The sequence below is a fragment of the Bombus impatiens genome, unplaced genomic scaffold (genome assembly GCF_000188095.3).
Source record: "Bombus impatiens unplaced genomic scaffold, BIMP_2.2 scf_0080, whole genome shotgun sequence".
Classification (NCBI taxonomy): Eukaryota; Metazoa; Arthropoda; class Insecta; order Hymenoptera; family Apidae; genus Bombus; species Bombus impatiens.
In genome coordinates, this window is record NT_176499.1 from 6,168 (window position 1) to 20,112 (window position 13,945).

Here is a 13,945-nt window from a genome sequence, read left to right on the forward strand (position 1 = left end):
CTGAACGAAAGCATCTCTCGACGAATCCGATGATCTCGTGTCCTTAGACACACCCCATCATAGTTTTCCTCTGCAGCAGCATCGTGACGGAAAGTCATTCTCTCGTGAAATCGTACTAGCGAGTTACTTAGCGTCTTTACGCTCGGTGGATATTCCATGTTTTAACAAAGAGTTAGTTTAGTTATACTTCCACCGTAGCCAAGCAAGTCGAATACGACTTGGGCTTTGGAAGAAAGCGTATTCTGTTATCCCGTTGACCGCGGATCCGTTATTGAACCTAGGATCATTGTCATTAGCTTCTCGAGTATCTAATTACCACGGTTACTTGTCAAATTCTGTAATAATCGTATTTGCACTAGTCAATGTCTTCTCTATTGCATAACAACAATGTGTAATCCAAATGAAGATTCGTTTCACGCCCCTAACCCTAATCATAATGTGAACCCGACATATATATCTACGACCAATGGATGTCCGAATAGACAGGAGAATTGCAGTATACAATGTGAAATTATAAGGCAAAATAATTTGGAATTTCATTGATATGATTAATCCGTAACACATGAGATAAAAAGTGAAGCATTTATAAGTATCCATTAAAAACTATAGATATTCTTGCCGTACAAGAATTGAAAACAATTCATCGAAAACAAGATTAATTATGGGGTATTAAACGGTCGACTAATGAAGACACTTATCATTGAACACTAAGGATCAGACTTTATAAATATAGATGCCCTTCTAACTCGTAAACTAAGCTAAAGAAAGTTTGTTGCGACAATATTTGCTGAATAAAATTATTTCACTTGAATCATGCTTCCCATCCGTATAAACGAATAGCACCATGAAATGAATCTGTTTGACTTACCTGTGCATAAGCATTGAAACGGACAATGCAGTGACATGAAGACTAATTATTTTGAATGATTGAATGACAAAAAGTTTATCATGGAACACCAACGAACAATCTCCGAAAATATAAGAGTGATTCTAATTCGTAAATTAGGTTACAGAAAGTGAAGACACGAAGTGACATGAAAAGAGCCTTATGAGCCTGAATGATATGAAATGTGCCTTAATGACATGTGGATATAAATCCACGCTCCAGAGAAAACGTTCCACTTCAACATCGAGGAGGTTATAACAGATTGATACAAGAAGATTGATACAGATTGATGTCAAGAAGACATCTATACCGTTCTTGTTGGACAGCATGAGCTGCAGCATAGAGAAGAATACCTCAGGAGCGATAAAAGATAGTGACAATAAGGAATCATTCTTCAGAAAACCGCAGAAGAGTACATAAGCTTTCAAAGACCTAGGCAAGACAATGAATCGAATACTGAACATACATCGAATACACAACGATGCTTTATATGTACATTTTCGGCAGATGAACATCTACACATGCGAGAGGATAACAATATGTATAATATGTAATTGTCATATTATACAAATATATTTGGGTTTGTCGTTAATATCATTAATAAATTAATTTAAATATTATCATGATGGATCGTATTAGACGCTCCGCTACATACATGTGCCGGAGTTGCTGGTAGGCAGTGGTAAATAAACACGAGGAGTACAAAGGGTTAAATTTCGTAGTTATTTGATTTTGTAAAATTAAGAAAAAAATCCAATTTCACTTTTCCCATTTTTTAATATAAGATAAACTCAGCAAGGTTCTATGGCTGAGTTGCTTGATTTTGTAAAATTAAGAAAAAGAATCCAGCCTCGCCTTTCCTCCCCATTTTTTAATATAAAATGAACTCAGGAAGGTTCTATTACGTACAAAGCAGACTTTAATTTTCAAAAGGAGGCTACTTTTCAAGAAGTTATAACTGCTTAAAGTTCGGCAATATTTCCATAAAAATTTAACATTTCTTTGATTTTTCTACTTATATCGTATATAAGTAGCATATATACGATAAGGAATGCTAAATGGATTAATTATAATTATTTAAATAGGATTAATTAGATAAATAAGGGATTTAAATAGATCTGCTTAATTGGAGATTCGTGAAACGGTTGAAAACTTCCAGTATTTAATCAAAATTCCGGATGTCGATAAAAACCATCTTCTTGATGTTACTGTGATATATATAGACCACCATATTTTACATTAATATCGTCGTAACAATATTAGATTTTTTCGGCAATATTAGTTTTAAAAACAACATTCGACGAGATTGACTTCCTTCTTAGTAACAGTCGATGTTAATCAAACATCGATTTGTTTACAGTTCACGTTTTCGATGTTAGTGATTATCGATGTTAATTAGATGTTAGATCGTCTGTACTAATTAGAAATTCGAAACTTCTTATTCGAAAACCTTGGCTGTGTATACGTTCATATCAGTCTTGATACGTAGCAACGCTAGAAATACAAAATTTATATTTGTTTTCAAATTCCATTTAAAAAGATTTACCAAATATTGAATATTAGATACTAAATTTGTATTAAAACCTTTCTAGAAAATTAATATTTTATGATTCGTACCTTTCATATCATATTTTGACATAAAAGAACTTGCTTGAATCAAAGATGCCGAATGTTGACCTCTTCAAAACTATACAACTTATGTAATAATTTTTCACACAATACACAATTTAAAACGTATAAGATGTTCACAAATTAAATAAATGATTCTCATAATTACATATGACTGTTTCATTTACAATGAGCATGTAAATTTAAATTACTCCAACTATTATTGAAAGTAAAAAATATGAGTATGAGGAGTATATATGATTGCAAAATTAATATTCATTTGTATATTAAAAGCGGTCTTAAGTAGTAAGATATCAATGACTTTCCTATCTTTTACTAAAAGTAAAATTAATCATAATAATTAGTACCAATATTCGTTCCTCGTGTAATAACCGTTTCAATTCCCAGTATACTTAAAAATTACGATCGATAGTTAGAACTTCATACTTTATTGAAGTCTGTTGAATTAAAAGGCTTCTCATAAAAATGATAGAATTTTAGAAAATATCGTCATAAAATGAAGAAGTGGAATATGAACTGAAGAAAATTTATTCTTATTTCTACTTCACTAGACAACACTTTCGAATTTCAATCGAAACAAACATATAAATTTGCAACGCATTAAAGCGTTATATATGCAATGTAAGCAGAATCCAGAAATGACTCATTGATATCTTATTACTTAAGATTACTTCAGGTCATACTATCATAGGTCATTAAACTCGCCTTGATATCACATACAACATCGTATCATAAAAAACGCACACGTATTATTTAAAAATTATTTTTCTCATGTAACATAAAGAATAAAAAAATAGAAATTTAAATACCAAATAAAGATAAAGAAAGAAAAAGTGGAAGGGATATTATTTCAAAAAACATTATAATAAAGATTCAGGCATACCTGGATTAATATATCATAGAATTATTTGATATTTTATTGTAAACTATTATAAGTACACAACAATGCTTAAATGCAATTTTAAATATACTGCATATTAAGTATATTTTCATATACAGTATGTGGTATATATATACATACATACATACATGCATACATACATGCATACATATATATATATTACACACCATGCAGTACGTATTTGAATAATAAGAGTATACATATAATATCTGATATCAACAAACGAATTTCCATTCTATAAATATGTTGCAATTCCATTAAAGCAAAGTAAATACGTTTTGAAGTACGAGAACTAAATTCACTTAATCTCCCAACAGTGTGATGAAGTTTGGCATCTTCATTGCATAACTTTTCTACGAAGGATGAACAATAATTTTTAATTACAGGATAATGTTAATAATGCTAATATTCTTACTAATAATACTATACTATATCGTATATTTTATAATACTATAGTATATCATAAGTACTATTTTACCAGTTTCATTATTGTGAAAATCATCAGAAGGAATAGGTAAGTATTTATCCAATATTAATTCAACGAAATCAGTGGTACTGTCAACAGTTTTTAAAATACTAATTCCTGTTTCAGTTGACATAACTCTATCTGCCTGCTGCCAACTATACATTCTTAAATAATGAACTTTGTAATAAGTGTGTAACTTTATAACTTTAACTCTATGTTTGGTTCCCTTCTTTAAATCTGTGAATGTTTTAACAGCTGGTCTAAGACGTTCTGATACAAGAGACTTAGTCCGGTTTATTATCTAAAATAATTAATACAACATGAAAAAGTAGGTTTTATGAAGAAAAGACTATGAATACAACTACATATTAAAATATATATAACCTGCTTTGGTTCTTCTTTTATTATGGGTAATTTTACTTCTACATAATCAATTCCTTGACATAATGTCTTATCAAGTGTACAAATAGGCTTTTCTATTAATTTAGCAACTGGCAATGACTTTTCAACCATGGTATTAACTATGTTCTCCATAGTGTTAAATGCCCAATGTACAAATACATTTGTATCTTTTACACGACCATATACTGCTGTAGATTTATCCCATAAATAATTTACACTTGGTATTTTACGGGCGCGATTAACAGCTTGTATTTTACATATGTGTTTTGATGATTCAGCTTCCATATTAATAAACAATAATGGAATTTTTATCAATAAAGTAAATATCTTTTACAAAGTCAAAATCTATAACATAAGTTAGCATATAATTTTGTTAAGGGGAAACAAAACTTAGCGTGGCATAGTTATTTGCTTAGTTTAGCATATCCATAATCTACAATTACATAGTTATCATATACAACATATACAAAGCAAACTGAAAGTTGGAATATTCCAAGTCTTGGATATAAATTGATAAAATTCATATCGATTTATGCTTTCACATTGCAGTGGTATTAATATTATTCTTTCAATTTTATACTGCTTATAAATATACTTTTATCAATAACAACAAGAGATATAGAATAATTTAAGTAAACAAGAACCATATTTACAGAAAAATACTTATTAATCATTTTATGAAACATATGGCATAACATGAGGTCATTTATAGAAAAATCTGTCATAACTGTAATATAAAAATTATTCCAATTATTCTAACTTTTCTTAACAAATTGGTTGTTTGACACTTACTCAATGTAATCAACTTCAATAAAACTTTGTTTACATTTATCACGTTTCTTTCAATAACTAAACATACACCTTGATCCAATCTATTTCACCGAGAAATTTATTTGTTCAATAATCAAGTACGACAGTTATAACTTCTCTTTCTCTTATGAAATATCATAACACTGTAGTGCTTTTTACAATACGACGCTACTATTCGCTGCTAAATAATCGTATGAGGACACCACTGTCGCATCTTTACAGTCATGCGTGGTACATCTTGTTTTAACCGACTTTTATACTCAAGACATTGATAACATTCAAATATTTTATAGTTCATATGAAGTTAAGAGGATGAAAGGGTAAGTCACTACTTTTCTAGTTTGAAATGTAATTAAAAATAGAAGAAACGTTTGCCAATCAATTCTTATTTTCAAAAATATGGTAGATAATGCACCTTTGAATCACTAAATTAAAAAAAATTAGAAAAAAATTAGTTTCGTAGCATAAAAATTAAACAAATAAACGTTGTATAGTTTCAAAGAGTACATTATAAACGAATTAGTTTCAAGAATTTCCTAACAACAGTGGTTGCAAATTATCGTAAACTATGATAATATTTATAAATGGAAATTAATCCTATAAATATTAAATGATACTATACAATATTGTAAAATGTATTTTATATGATTTATCTTATGACATGAAAAATTTTTGCTAATATGTACAGAGAAATGCTTTCTTCGAAATGATTAGAAATTTGGAGGACATTTTTGTATATCTGTAGTATATCTGTATCTTGTAGTACCGTGTAGCATTTGAGTCAAATAAGACGGTCGTTATAAGAAATGGTAAACATATAAAAACCATTTGGTAAGGTAAGACAAAGATTTTGCTGTTTCAAAGGAAGTATTTGTATCAACGAATATTAGTTATGCTATAAGAAAGCTATATAATTCAATTTATAATTTATAACTATATAGTTCTCTTTTTTCATAACGATTTTGCAAAAAAGATATTCTCATAACTATCATATATATATATATATATATATATATATATATATATATATATATATATATATATATATATATATATATATATATATATATATATATATATATATATATATATATATATATATATATATATATATATATATATATATATATATATATATATATATATATATATATATATATATATATATATATATATATATATATATATATATATATATATATATATATATATATATATATATATATATATATATATATATATATATATATATATATATATATATATATATATATATATATATATATATATATATATATATATATATATATATATATATATATATATATATATATATATATATATATATATATATATATATATATATATATATATATATATATATATATATATATATATATATATATATATATATATATATATATATATATATATATATATATATATATATAACAATCTACAACCGCAATATCGAATCGTTTCAATTAGTGTGAAATCGATACGAAAATCGATTCTAGAACAGTTTTGAAATCGATATAGAATCAAAGAATAACAATTCTAGATTTAGAACCATTATAAATATAATATACCTGGATAGAAGTGATAGACTGCAGATATTTTTTATGCAAATTCATGTTTTTATAAATATAAAGACTGGAACGTGGGGAGAAAATTGTTTGGATATGAAAATAATTTTATCGACAAATAAAAAAAAAAATGAAAGCAATTCCGAAATATGTACATAATTGGAAGAATATTTATATTCAAACATTAGAAATTCATAATTTAATTAATTCACTTACTTCAAATAGATTTGAACTCCGGATTCTTTACCTATAGATGAAGCGCCGACTACTGCTGAATCTGAAAATGAGCCATCACCGAATCTGCAATGAACAGAAAATTACTATAGAAAATATCATTAATGTAATGAAAGAAGACATTTAAGAAACAACTAGCAGATAAAATTGGTACATCGAATTGGTAAGTATTAAATATTAAATATTGAATATGCGGAAAATGTATATGCCTTTAAAGTCATTAAAATTACAAATAATTACTATTTGTGTATCTGTATAGAACGTTATATAAAATAGATTGAAAATCATATGTATATAAAATATATCATAAAATCATATAAATAATTACTTTTAAAATGATTTGGGATAGAATAAGATTATATAAAATATAATTAAATATAAATATCATTGATGTGCTTGCAAAATATAATACAACTACACTCTTTATACTTACAGTGGTGTGCAGAAAGTTCCACACTGGTAGAAACAAAAGCGGCATTTTAAAGAATCTTAATATTATATATTATTAATTATATGAATATAATAATACTATATAATTATTATCCAATATTAAATTCTCTTAGATATTGTTTATGAAATAAAAAAATTGATTGAAATTTTTGCACACCACTGTATATTCATTAAAAAGATATGTGTAGTATATTTCGTTAGTTATTCTGTGTATAAAGTTATACAGCTCAGAAAATGTTTAAACTATTTTAATAAAATATACCTTTATGTATACTCTTATCAATGATGTTTCAACGATCAGGGATGAGTCCTTAATATTTCTTTATCTCTATACCGTTGCTGTATGATATTCAAAATAAAACTAGCTCCTTCAAAACAATTGTAGCCTAGTATCCTACCAGATGTCCTAACATTGAAGATACCGTCCAAAACAAATTATATTGTTAGTATGATTCATATTATATTTACTATTGAATTCGCAAATAAAATTGGAATTAAACAGTTAAACTATGAGACATATTATATTTGCCACCGAATCGATAAATAAAATAAAAAAAATAAGCGGTTAAAATTTAACGCTTTGTATTTAAAGTGTATAGAAAATTATGTACTAATAATTTTAATTTGTTTCTGTACTCGATAATATTTATTAAACAAAATTTTTTTAAGAATTATTTTTAGTACAAAACTAGTACATGAAATAAAATAAAGAAATTTATTCAAATAAAACATATCTTGTGACGAAATCTTAAACTAAAACAAAATCGATCTGGATTAAATATATTAAATAAAGTATATCAACGTCTTTTTCATATTATATTTATACAGATATAAGATTATAAAATCTATACATAAAAAATATATATGTGTCTCCTATTTACGTAGTATCTTCACAGATATAAATAGAGAGTATATTATGTATAACAACTCTATAAAAGTAACAGCAAATACGGAATTCGATATTAAAATTATCGATTTATAGTTGTATAATTAGGAGTACAATTATATAATGAACTTAAATATCGCATTTTTCAAATTTCTTGTTACAAAAATATAATAAATTTATAGTGTCTTTCTTCCTATTTACATGTTTAGTTGTATACAAAATTTAACATGTATCTTAAAGTGCTGGAATTTTACAATTATGTGTGGAACTAGTATCTTAATGCTTAAGTATCACATTTATTTGCAATTACTTGACGGAATGATATCGTTTCCATTTTTTCATACTGAGAATGAACAAGATAAGAAAACAACGAATAAGATCTGAATCTCATATTACTTAGCGACAAATAAATGTAATAATTTCAGACATCTAATAATGTAAACATAAATAGAAATGTTAATTTTGATATCTTACATTAAATCTTTATAAAATCACATCGACAAATTCGAAAACTCTCCAAATGAAAATTTACTATTTTTTTTCTTACAACATTGATAAATTACATGTGCAGTTACTTTTGCAATTTAATATCATTACCGAATTAAATTAGATGTACTTTCTTACGCATACAATTTTCTACAACATTCTTGGAGAATGTCAGTGATTCATCGAATTCACAGAACAGATAATATAAATTTACATTACATTTACATTGATGAATGAACTTATCACATACTTGAAACTGATACTTTCATTTATTACACATAACTTACATAAAGTCCACGGATTTATCCTTATTCTGCAAGATGAACAAGCATTCCGAGCAGGAACAATACAAAAATTTTACTAACAAATATGGACTTGATGTGAATCTAATTACTTATCTAGCGATTACGTTATTGTGCAATTGTTAGTAACAATTGTGCCTATTTCTTTTCTTTATTTTCTCCATTTGCGTGGTTACTTTCATCGTGTTTATCGGTTAAGCTTAAAAAATGCGTTAGATGAAGAATAGATATTACGCTCGACATATATGACGCTACATCTTCTTTCTTCACTGTTTTTAATTGTGCTACAACCGAATGATATACTCGATTGGCAGTTTTCGAGGATAATTGACCAATAGTTTGTACTGTATGCAGAACTTTGTTCTCATCAGCAGATATAGGAGCTATGAAATAAAAATATAGTATTTTAGAGGTTTATCCAATATTTTAATGTATATATATAGAGAGATGATATTTTGTTAGATATTTATAAATAATACATACCAGGTGTGTTTTCTTCTCCTTCAACTGGAGGGAAATAACGATCTAATAATCCGTTAATGAGAACGCTCGTATTATCAACACCTTGCACTGCCATAGCACCATATGAATTATTCAATAACTCATTAGCTTTGTTTATACTAATTTCTTTGAATGTATATGCGTGTTGCGCCGCAGATTCTTTTGCAGCGTGCAATTTGTCGATTGTTGGTTGCAAGGAACTACTCATTACAGCTTTCGCAGCATCGTAAATCTGTATAGAATAAATGAGATTCGTTAATCATATGAATATGTACATTTAGATATTGTAGCCTGTAACACAGATATTTTATTGTATAAACGAGAAATAATATATTTTTGTTGCCTTATAATCTATTAAATATGACTCTAATAGCTCCTAATTATTTCTTTAATAAAAATCTAATCGATTTTTAATTAATATAGTATTAGTACACTATTTAGCATCTTTTCACATTTTAAAACAAAACGCATTTGATAAAAGATTCTACTATACAAATTCCCATTATCCAAGATTAGGGTCCTATCTCTTTGTTGAACAATTTCAAAATGCACTTTATGTCGCTCGATCCATTGTACTTTCGTTTCTTACAATTTTGTCGCATCTTTTCTGTATATCTTTCTTATTTCATTTTTATTAGAAGAGGTTTATAATTTATATATAGAGTTTGTTGTGATTTCTTATTATTCAATCTCTATCTCGATATATTTACTTGCTGAGGTGGCTGTTTCACGATTGGTACTTTCTGCTCGACCACGTTCAGACCTTCGCACAATTTTTGGTCAACAGCAGTAATGTGTCCTTCGAATTTCTTTGCCAAGGGTACAGTAAGAGGAGCAGCCGTTGCAGTTGCATAATTAAATCCAGCTTCAGCTTGCGTCAGTGCCCAATTTATTAAATGATGCGAATCTTTCAAGTAAGAATATGTAGATCCAGTTTTCTCTATTGCCGAATGAACAACAGGAATGCTTTTTACGCGATTAATTACTTCCAGCTGAGGTGTACCATCAATTGCTTTATTGTCTGCCATTTTTTCTGAAAAATAGAAAGAAGTATTGATGATTATTTAATAAATGATGTATTTATTATACAGATACAATAAGAAAAAATTATGCAAATACAACAACAAATAAACTAGACTAAATTCCTTAATGCTTTGGTCTGATGTAACTTGTTGTTCAATTTCAACGTTACAATCGTGTAGAAATTTTTAATAAATTTATAAGATATTATTATGACTTCAATGGATTATATTTTTATTTCTACTGTTACTAATCGCATAACCATTCGAGTCAATAAAAATAATCTTCGTTAATCATATTAATTGCGATTAAGCTATAAATAACTATTCACATTTAAAATAACATCCAATCAGTAGTAAATAAAAAAGTAACATTTGCCTTAAAAGCAAAATGATCGAATACGTATTTATTTTATAATTTTATTACGTGCTACTTTTTACATGCTTTTACGTATGTGTAACAGGAGAATAAATATTACCTCTACTTTGCAAACAATGATAATAGTGAAATAATATGAAGATAAAAATTATTTAATGAAAGTCAAGGATAACATGTGAAATTAAAAAATTAACAGTGTTGCATAATTTCAAATAAAAATTTGCATGTAATCGGTGAATTAAGCAGAAGATTAAAAATACATAAGTATATTACATAAAATAAAGCTTTTTTACGATACCCAACTTTTCATAAGATTACGCGTATAATTCATGATTCTTTCGCTGTAAAATAAATGATACATTAAAATTGAGTACGCAGTTCAATGTCCATTATGTAGAAAGATAACAATAAATCATGACTTTTAATTTCAAACGTGAATAAACGCACAATATGATAGTACTTGTACTATATACTTTATCATTAGCAGTATTCAAATTCCAAGATTAAATAGTAATTAGGTGTATATATTGCAATACTTGTAGATTTTATACAGTTTTCAATAATATGTGTCATCAAATCTTTCAATTATATTTTTCATGTTTTAAAAAGTGACAAATTTAATGTACATCTACTTCAAACCTATAATAAAAGGAAGGAACAATTTATGAGATAGTACGTAATTCTAGAATAGAACAAACAATAATTATGGATGTAAGTACAGGAAGTACTTACGTAGTAGAGTCTTTTATAGCGTGTACGTTATCGATCTTTATTGTAAAATATTCAACCTTTTATGACTTTACGATAGGTTATGAAATTTTACTGGTCGATAACAATATGAAACGACAAAAATAGTATCAATATTACAATATTAACATAATAAGCCAGCCAAATTAATTAAATGATGACAATAGAATATAAAAACGCGTTAAATAATATAGATTTAATAATAACGCTATTAAAATATTATCAGATTAACGAATATATGATATATCACAAAAGATTACAAGTGTTTCTGGTATCTTCTTTAAGGCTTCAACTAAGAAACTAAATATCAATTTATATTTATTAGTCATCACTGTAGTTATATTTTTAAAACTGATAAATGTGTTTGATATGTATGCAACGAAATGAAGATTTTCATAACTAAAAAAATATATTTTTTGAAGAACATTAATTAAGAAAATAGAAAAAAAAAGGAGGGAGGAATAGATTCTTTATATAAAACGTAAAAAATTTACTTAAAACAATCGCAATTGTATTGCGAGTAAGTATTAAAGTACATATACAGTTCCAATTCATTCTACTTAACTTTTCTTTAGATTGATATTTAATATAACCACAAATGATAGTATTACACAATATATACATCGTAAATATCTAATGCGTAGATGCATCAAGTATTAAGGAGTCAATCATTAAACATTATAAATAATATGACTTACTGATGTTGCTGTGTAATACTTGATGCAACAGTTAGCAAAATATTAGTAAGAGAAGCGGGACGCACTACAGTCGACGATACACACGACAGATCCAGCAATACTGGCGATAGGTAGGCAAAAAGCTTGTGGTAGAAAATGGTCACACAAGTGGGGGTAGACATTCTTCAGGATCGTAGAAACTTGTATGTGCTTACTCTTCTTCTGTCCCCAATATTCTGGGCAAATACTACGAAACACAAATTATTATAAGAGTTTACATTGATACTTTCTACCCTTAATGATAAAATATTTGTCTAACAAATATCACTAAATTTATTCTAATAATTATAATATGGAATGTTTGATACCTATTTCCTTACCATAATAAAATTATCTTTATTACACTATTATGTCGTATATCCAATCATTCAATGTACTTTATAATTTATAAAATTTTTAGGTTTAGATATTATAGATTATAAGTTGCTAAAAAAGTAAAATTTGGTAATTACATAATTACTATTTAATTATTATTAATTTACTATGAATTACAATTCACATACTACATTTCATTTTAAACAAAATTGCTGATTTTAATATATAGATTATAAAATTTTTTACGTGTGTAATAGTGATATAAAGGTACTACAGTAATTTCAAGTAATAAAAAATTATAGGAAAATTTGTTGGTTACTGAATATATTATTTAATCGTGTTAATAACCTTCTGTATTCAAATGGAGTAGATAGAAGGGAACTTCGATGCGTGTCTACTGCCATGATCATGGTAGTGATTCTGCGCAGCTGTACTACGGTGTGTAAACATACATGAGTAAAGATGGTACATATATACGAGACATCATCCATGACGTGGAGGTCACATCGTAATTCTTTTATACCGTATAATACGTTGAATCCATTGATTCGTAATCATTTTGGCGAAACATGATTCGATCAATTTTTGATTCTAAGTAATTAAACGTATTGTTTTGTTTTCGAGATATTTGATACCTTAAGGAAATTTGGGGTTACTCAAATTTATTTTTAATTCACTCCGATTTTCGTTTTCATTTTGTAAAATTGTTATTGTTACAGTTGCTGAATACTTAGCACTAGTAGCTTTATAATAATTAATCTAAATTACTTAAGTTTCCAAATTATATAATTATCTACGATTACTTTTTGATTAGAAGATGAAGGTAAAGGCCCAGAAATATTAAGAGATCAGTTAAAACAAAATATTATTATTACTAGAAAGAAAACTGAAGTAAAATAATACTACAGTTTAAGTCATATATACAGATTATTAAAAAAATTTTTAATAACAAAACCTTCTTTAAAAACTAACAAATCTATCTTTCTTTTAGAAAGTATAAATAAAAAAATAGTTTCATAACAAGTAATTTTATACTTCCTTGTCAATATACAATTTTTATAAAAGCAATTATTGAAAATTATATTCAGGATGTTTTATTACATTTGTTTAAAAAAACAATATAGTTCCTTTAATATATATATATAAAGTATAAATATAATATATATATATAATATATATATATAATATATATATAATACATATACTAAA

At 26.6% G+C, this 13,945-nt stretch overlaps 3 protein-coding genes and 1 long non-coding RNA gene across 9 annotated transcripts in view; 1 reads left to right on the plus strand and 3 right to left on the minus strand.

The window, feature by feature from the left end:
* Positions 1-3,403: 3,403 nt before the first annotated feature.
* On the minus strand, positions 3,404-5,276 carry LOC100741773 (lipid storage droplets surface-binding protein 2). 3 transcript variants are annotated; one of them, XM_003485687.4, is made up of 4 exons: positions 5,077-5,276; positions 4,267-4,629; positions 3,895-4,183; positions 3,404-3,769 (listed from the first exon to the last, which is right to left on the minus strand). In XM_003485687.4, the coding sequence occupies exons 2-4, from the start codon at positions 4,567-4,569 to the stop codon at positions 3,576-3,578; spliced, it is 786 nt and encodes a 261-aa protein (XP_003485735.1). In that variant the 5' UTR covers positions 4,570-4,629; positions 5,077-5,276; the 3' UTR covers positions 3,404-3,575. The 3 variants fall into 3 exon arrangements, with proteins under 3 accessions (XP_003485735.1, XP_012249659.1, XP_033180782.1); XM_012394236.3 differs by having other exon boundaries at positions 4,267-4,562; positions 5,077-5,259; XM_033324891.1 differs by having other exon boundaries at positions 3,698-3,769; positions 3,887-4,183.
* Positions 5,277-5,318: 42 nt separating this feature from the next.
* The window catches only part of LOC100742370 (cilia- and flagella-associated protein 45), a 37,978-nt gene continuing 29,351 nt past the window's right edge, over positions 5,319-13,945 (plus strand). For both annotated transcript variants that reach the window (XM_024372565.2, XM_024372566.2), the window contains exons 1-2: positions 5,319-5,414; positions 6,934-7,077. The gene's annotated coding sequence lies outside the window, so the exon portion shown is untranslated. The remainder of the gene's footprint in view (positions 5,415-6,933; positions 7,078-13,945) is intronic.
* LOC100741889 (lipid storage droplets surface-binding protein 2) lies at positions 8,405-12,558 on the minus strand. 3 transcript variants are annotated; one of them, XR_004462991.1, is made up of 6 exons: positions 12,383-12,558; positions 11,241-11,278; positions 10,250-10,572; positions 9,522-9,771; positions 9,098-9,421; positions 8,405-9,017 (listed from the first exon to the last, which is right to left on the minus strand). XR_004462991.1 is itself a non-coding variant. In XM_033324890.1 (5 exons), the coding sequence occupies exons 1-5, from the start codon at positions 12,541-12,543 to the stop codon at positions 9,177-9,179; spliced, it is 1,017 nt and encodes a 338-aa protein (XP_033180781.1). In that variant the 5' UTR covers positions 12,544-12,558; the 3' UTR covers positions 8,405-9,176. The 3 variants fall into 3 exon arrangements, 1 of the variants encoding a protein (XP_033180781.1); XR_004462992.1 differs by lacking the exon at positions 11,241-11,278 and having other exon boundaries at positions 12,383-12,520; XM_033324890.1 differs by having other exon boundaries at positions 8,405-9,421.
* On the minus strand, positions 11,323-12,376 carry LOC117152596. Its single transcript, XR_004462993.1, has 2 exons — positions 11,670-12,376; positions 11,323-11,576 (listed from the first exon to the last, which is right to left on the minus strand). It is a non-coding gene; the product is annotated as an uncharacterized LOC117152596 (long non-coding RNA).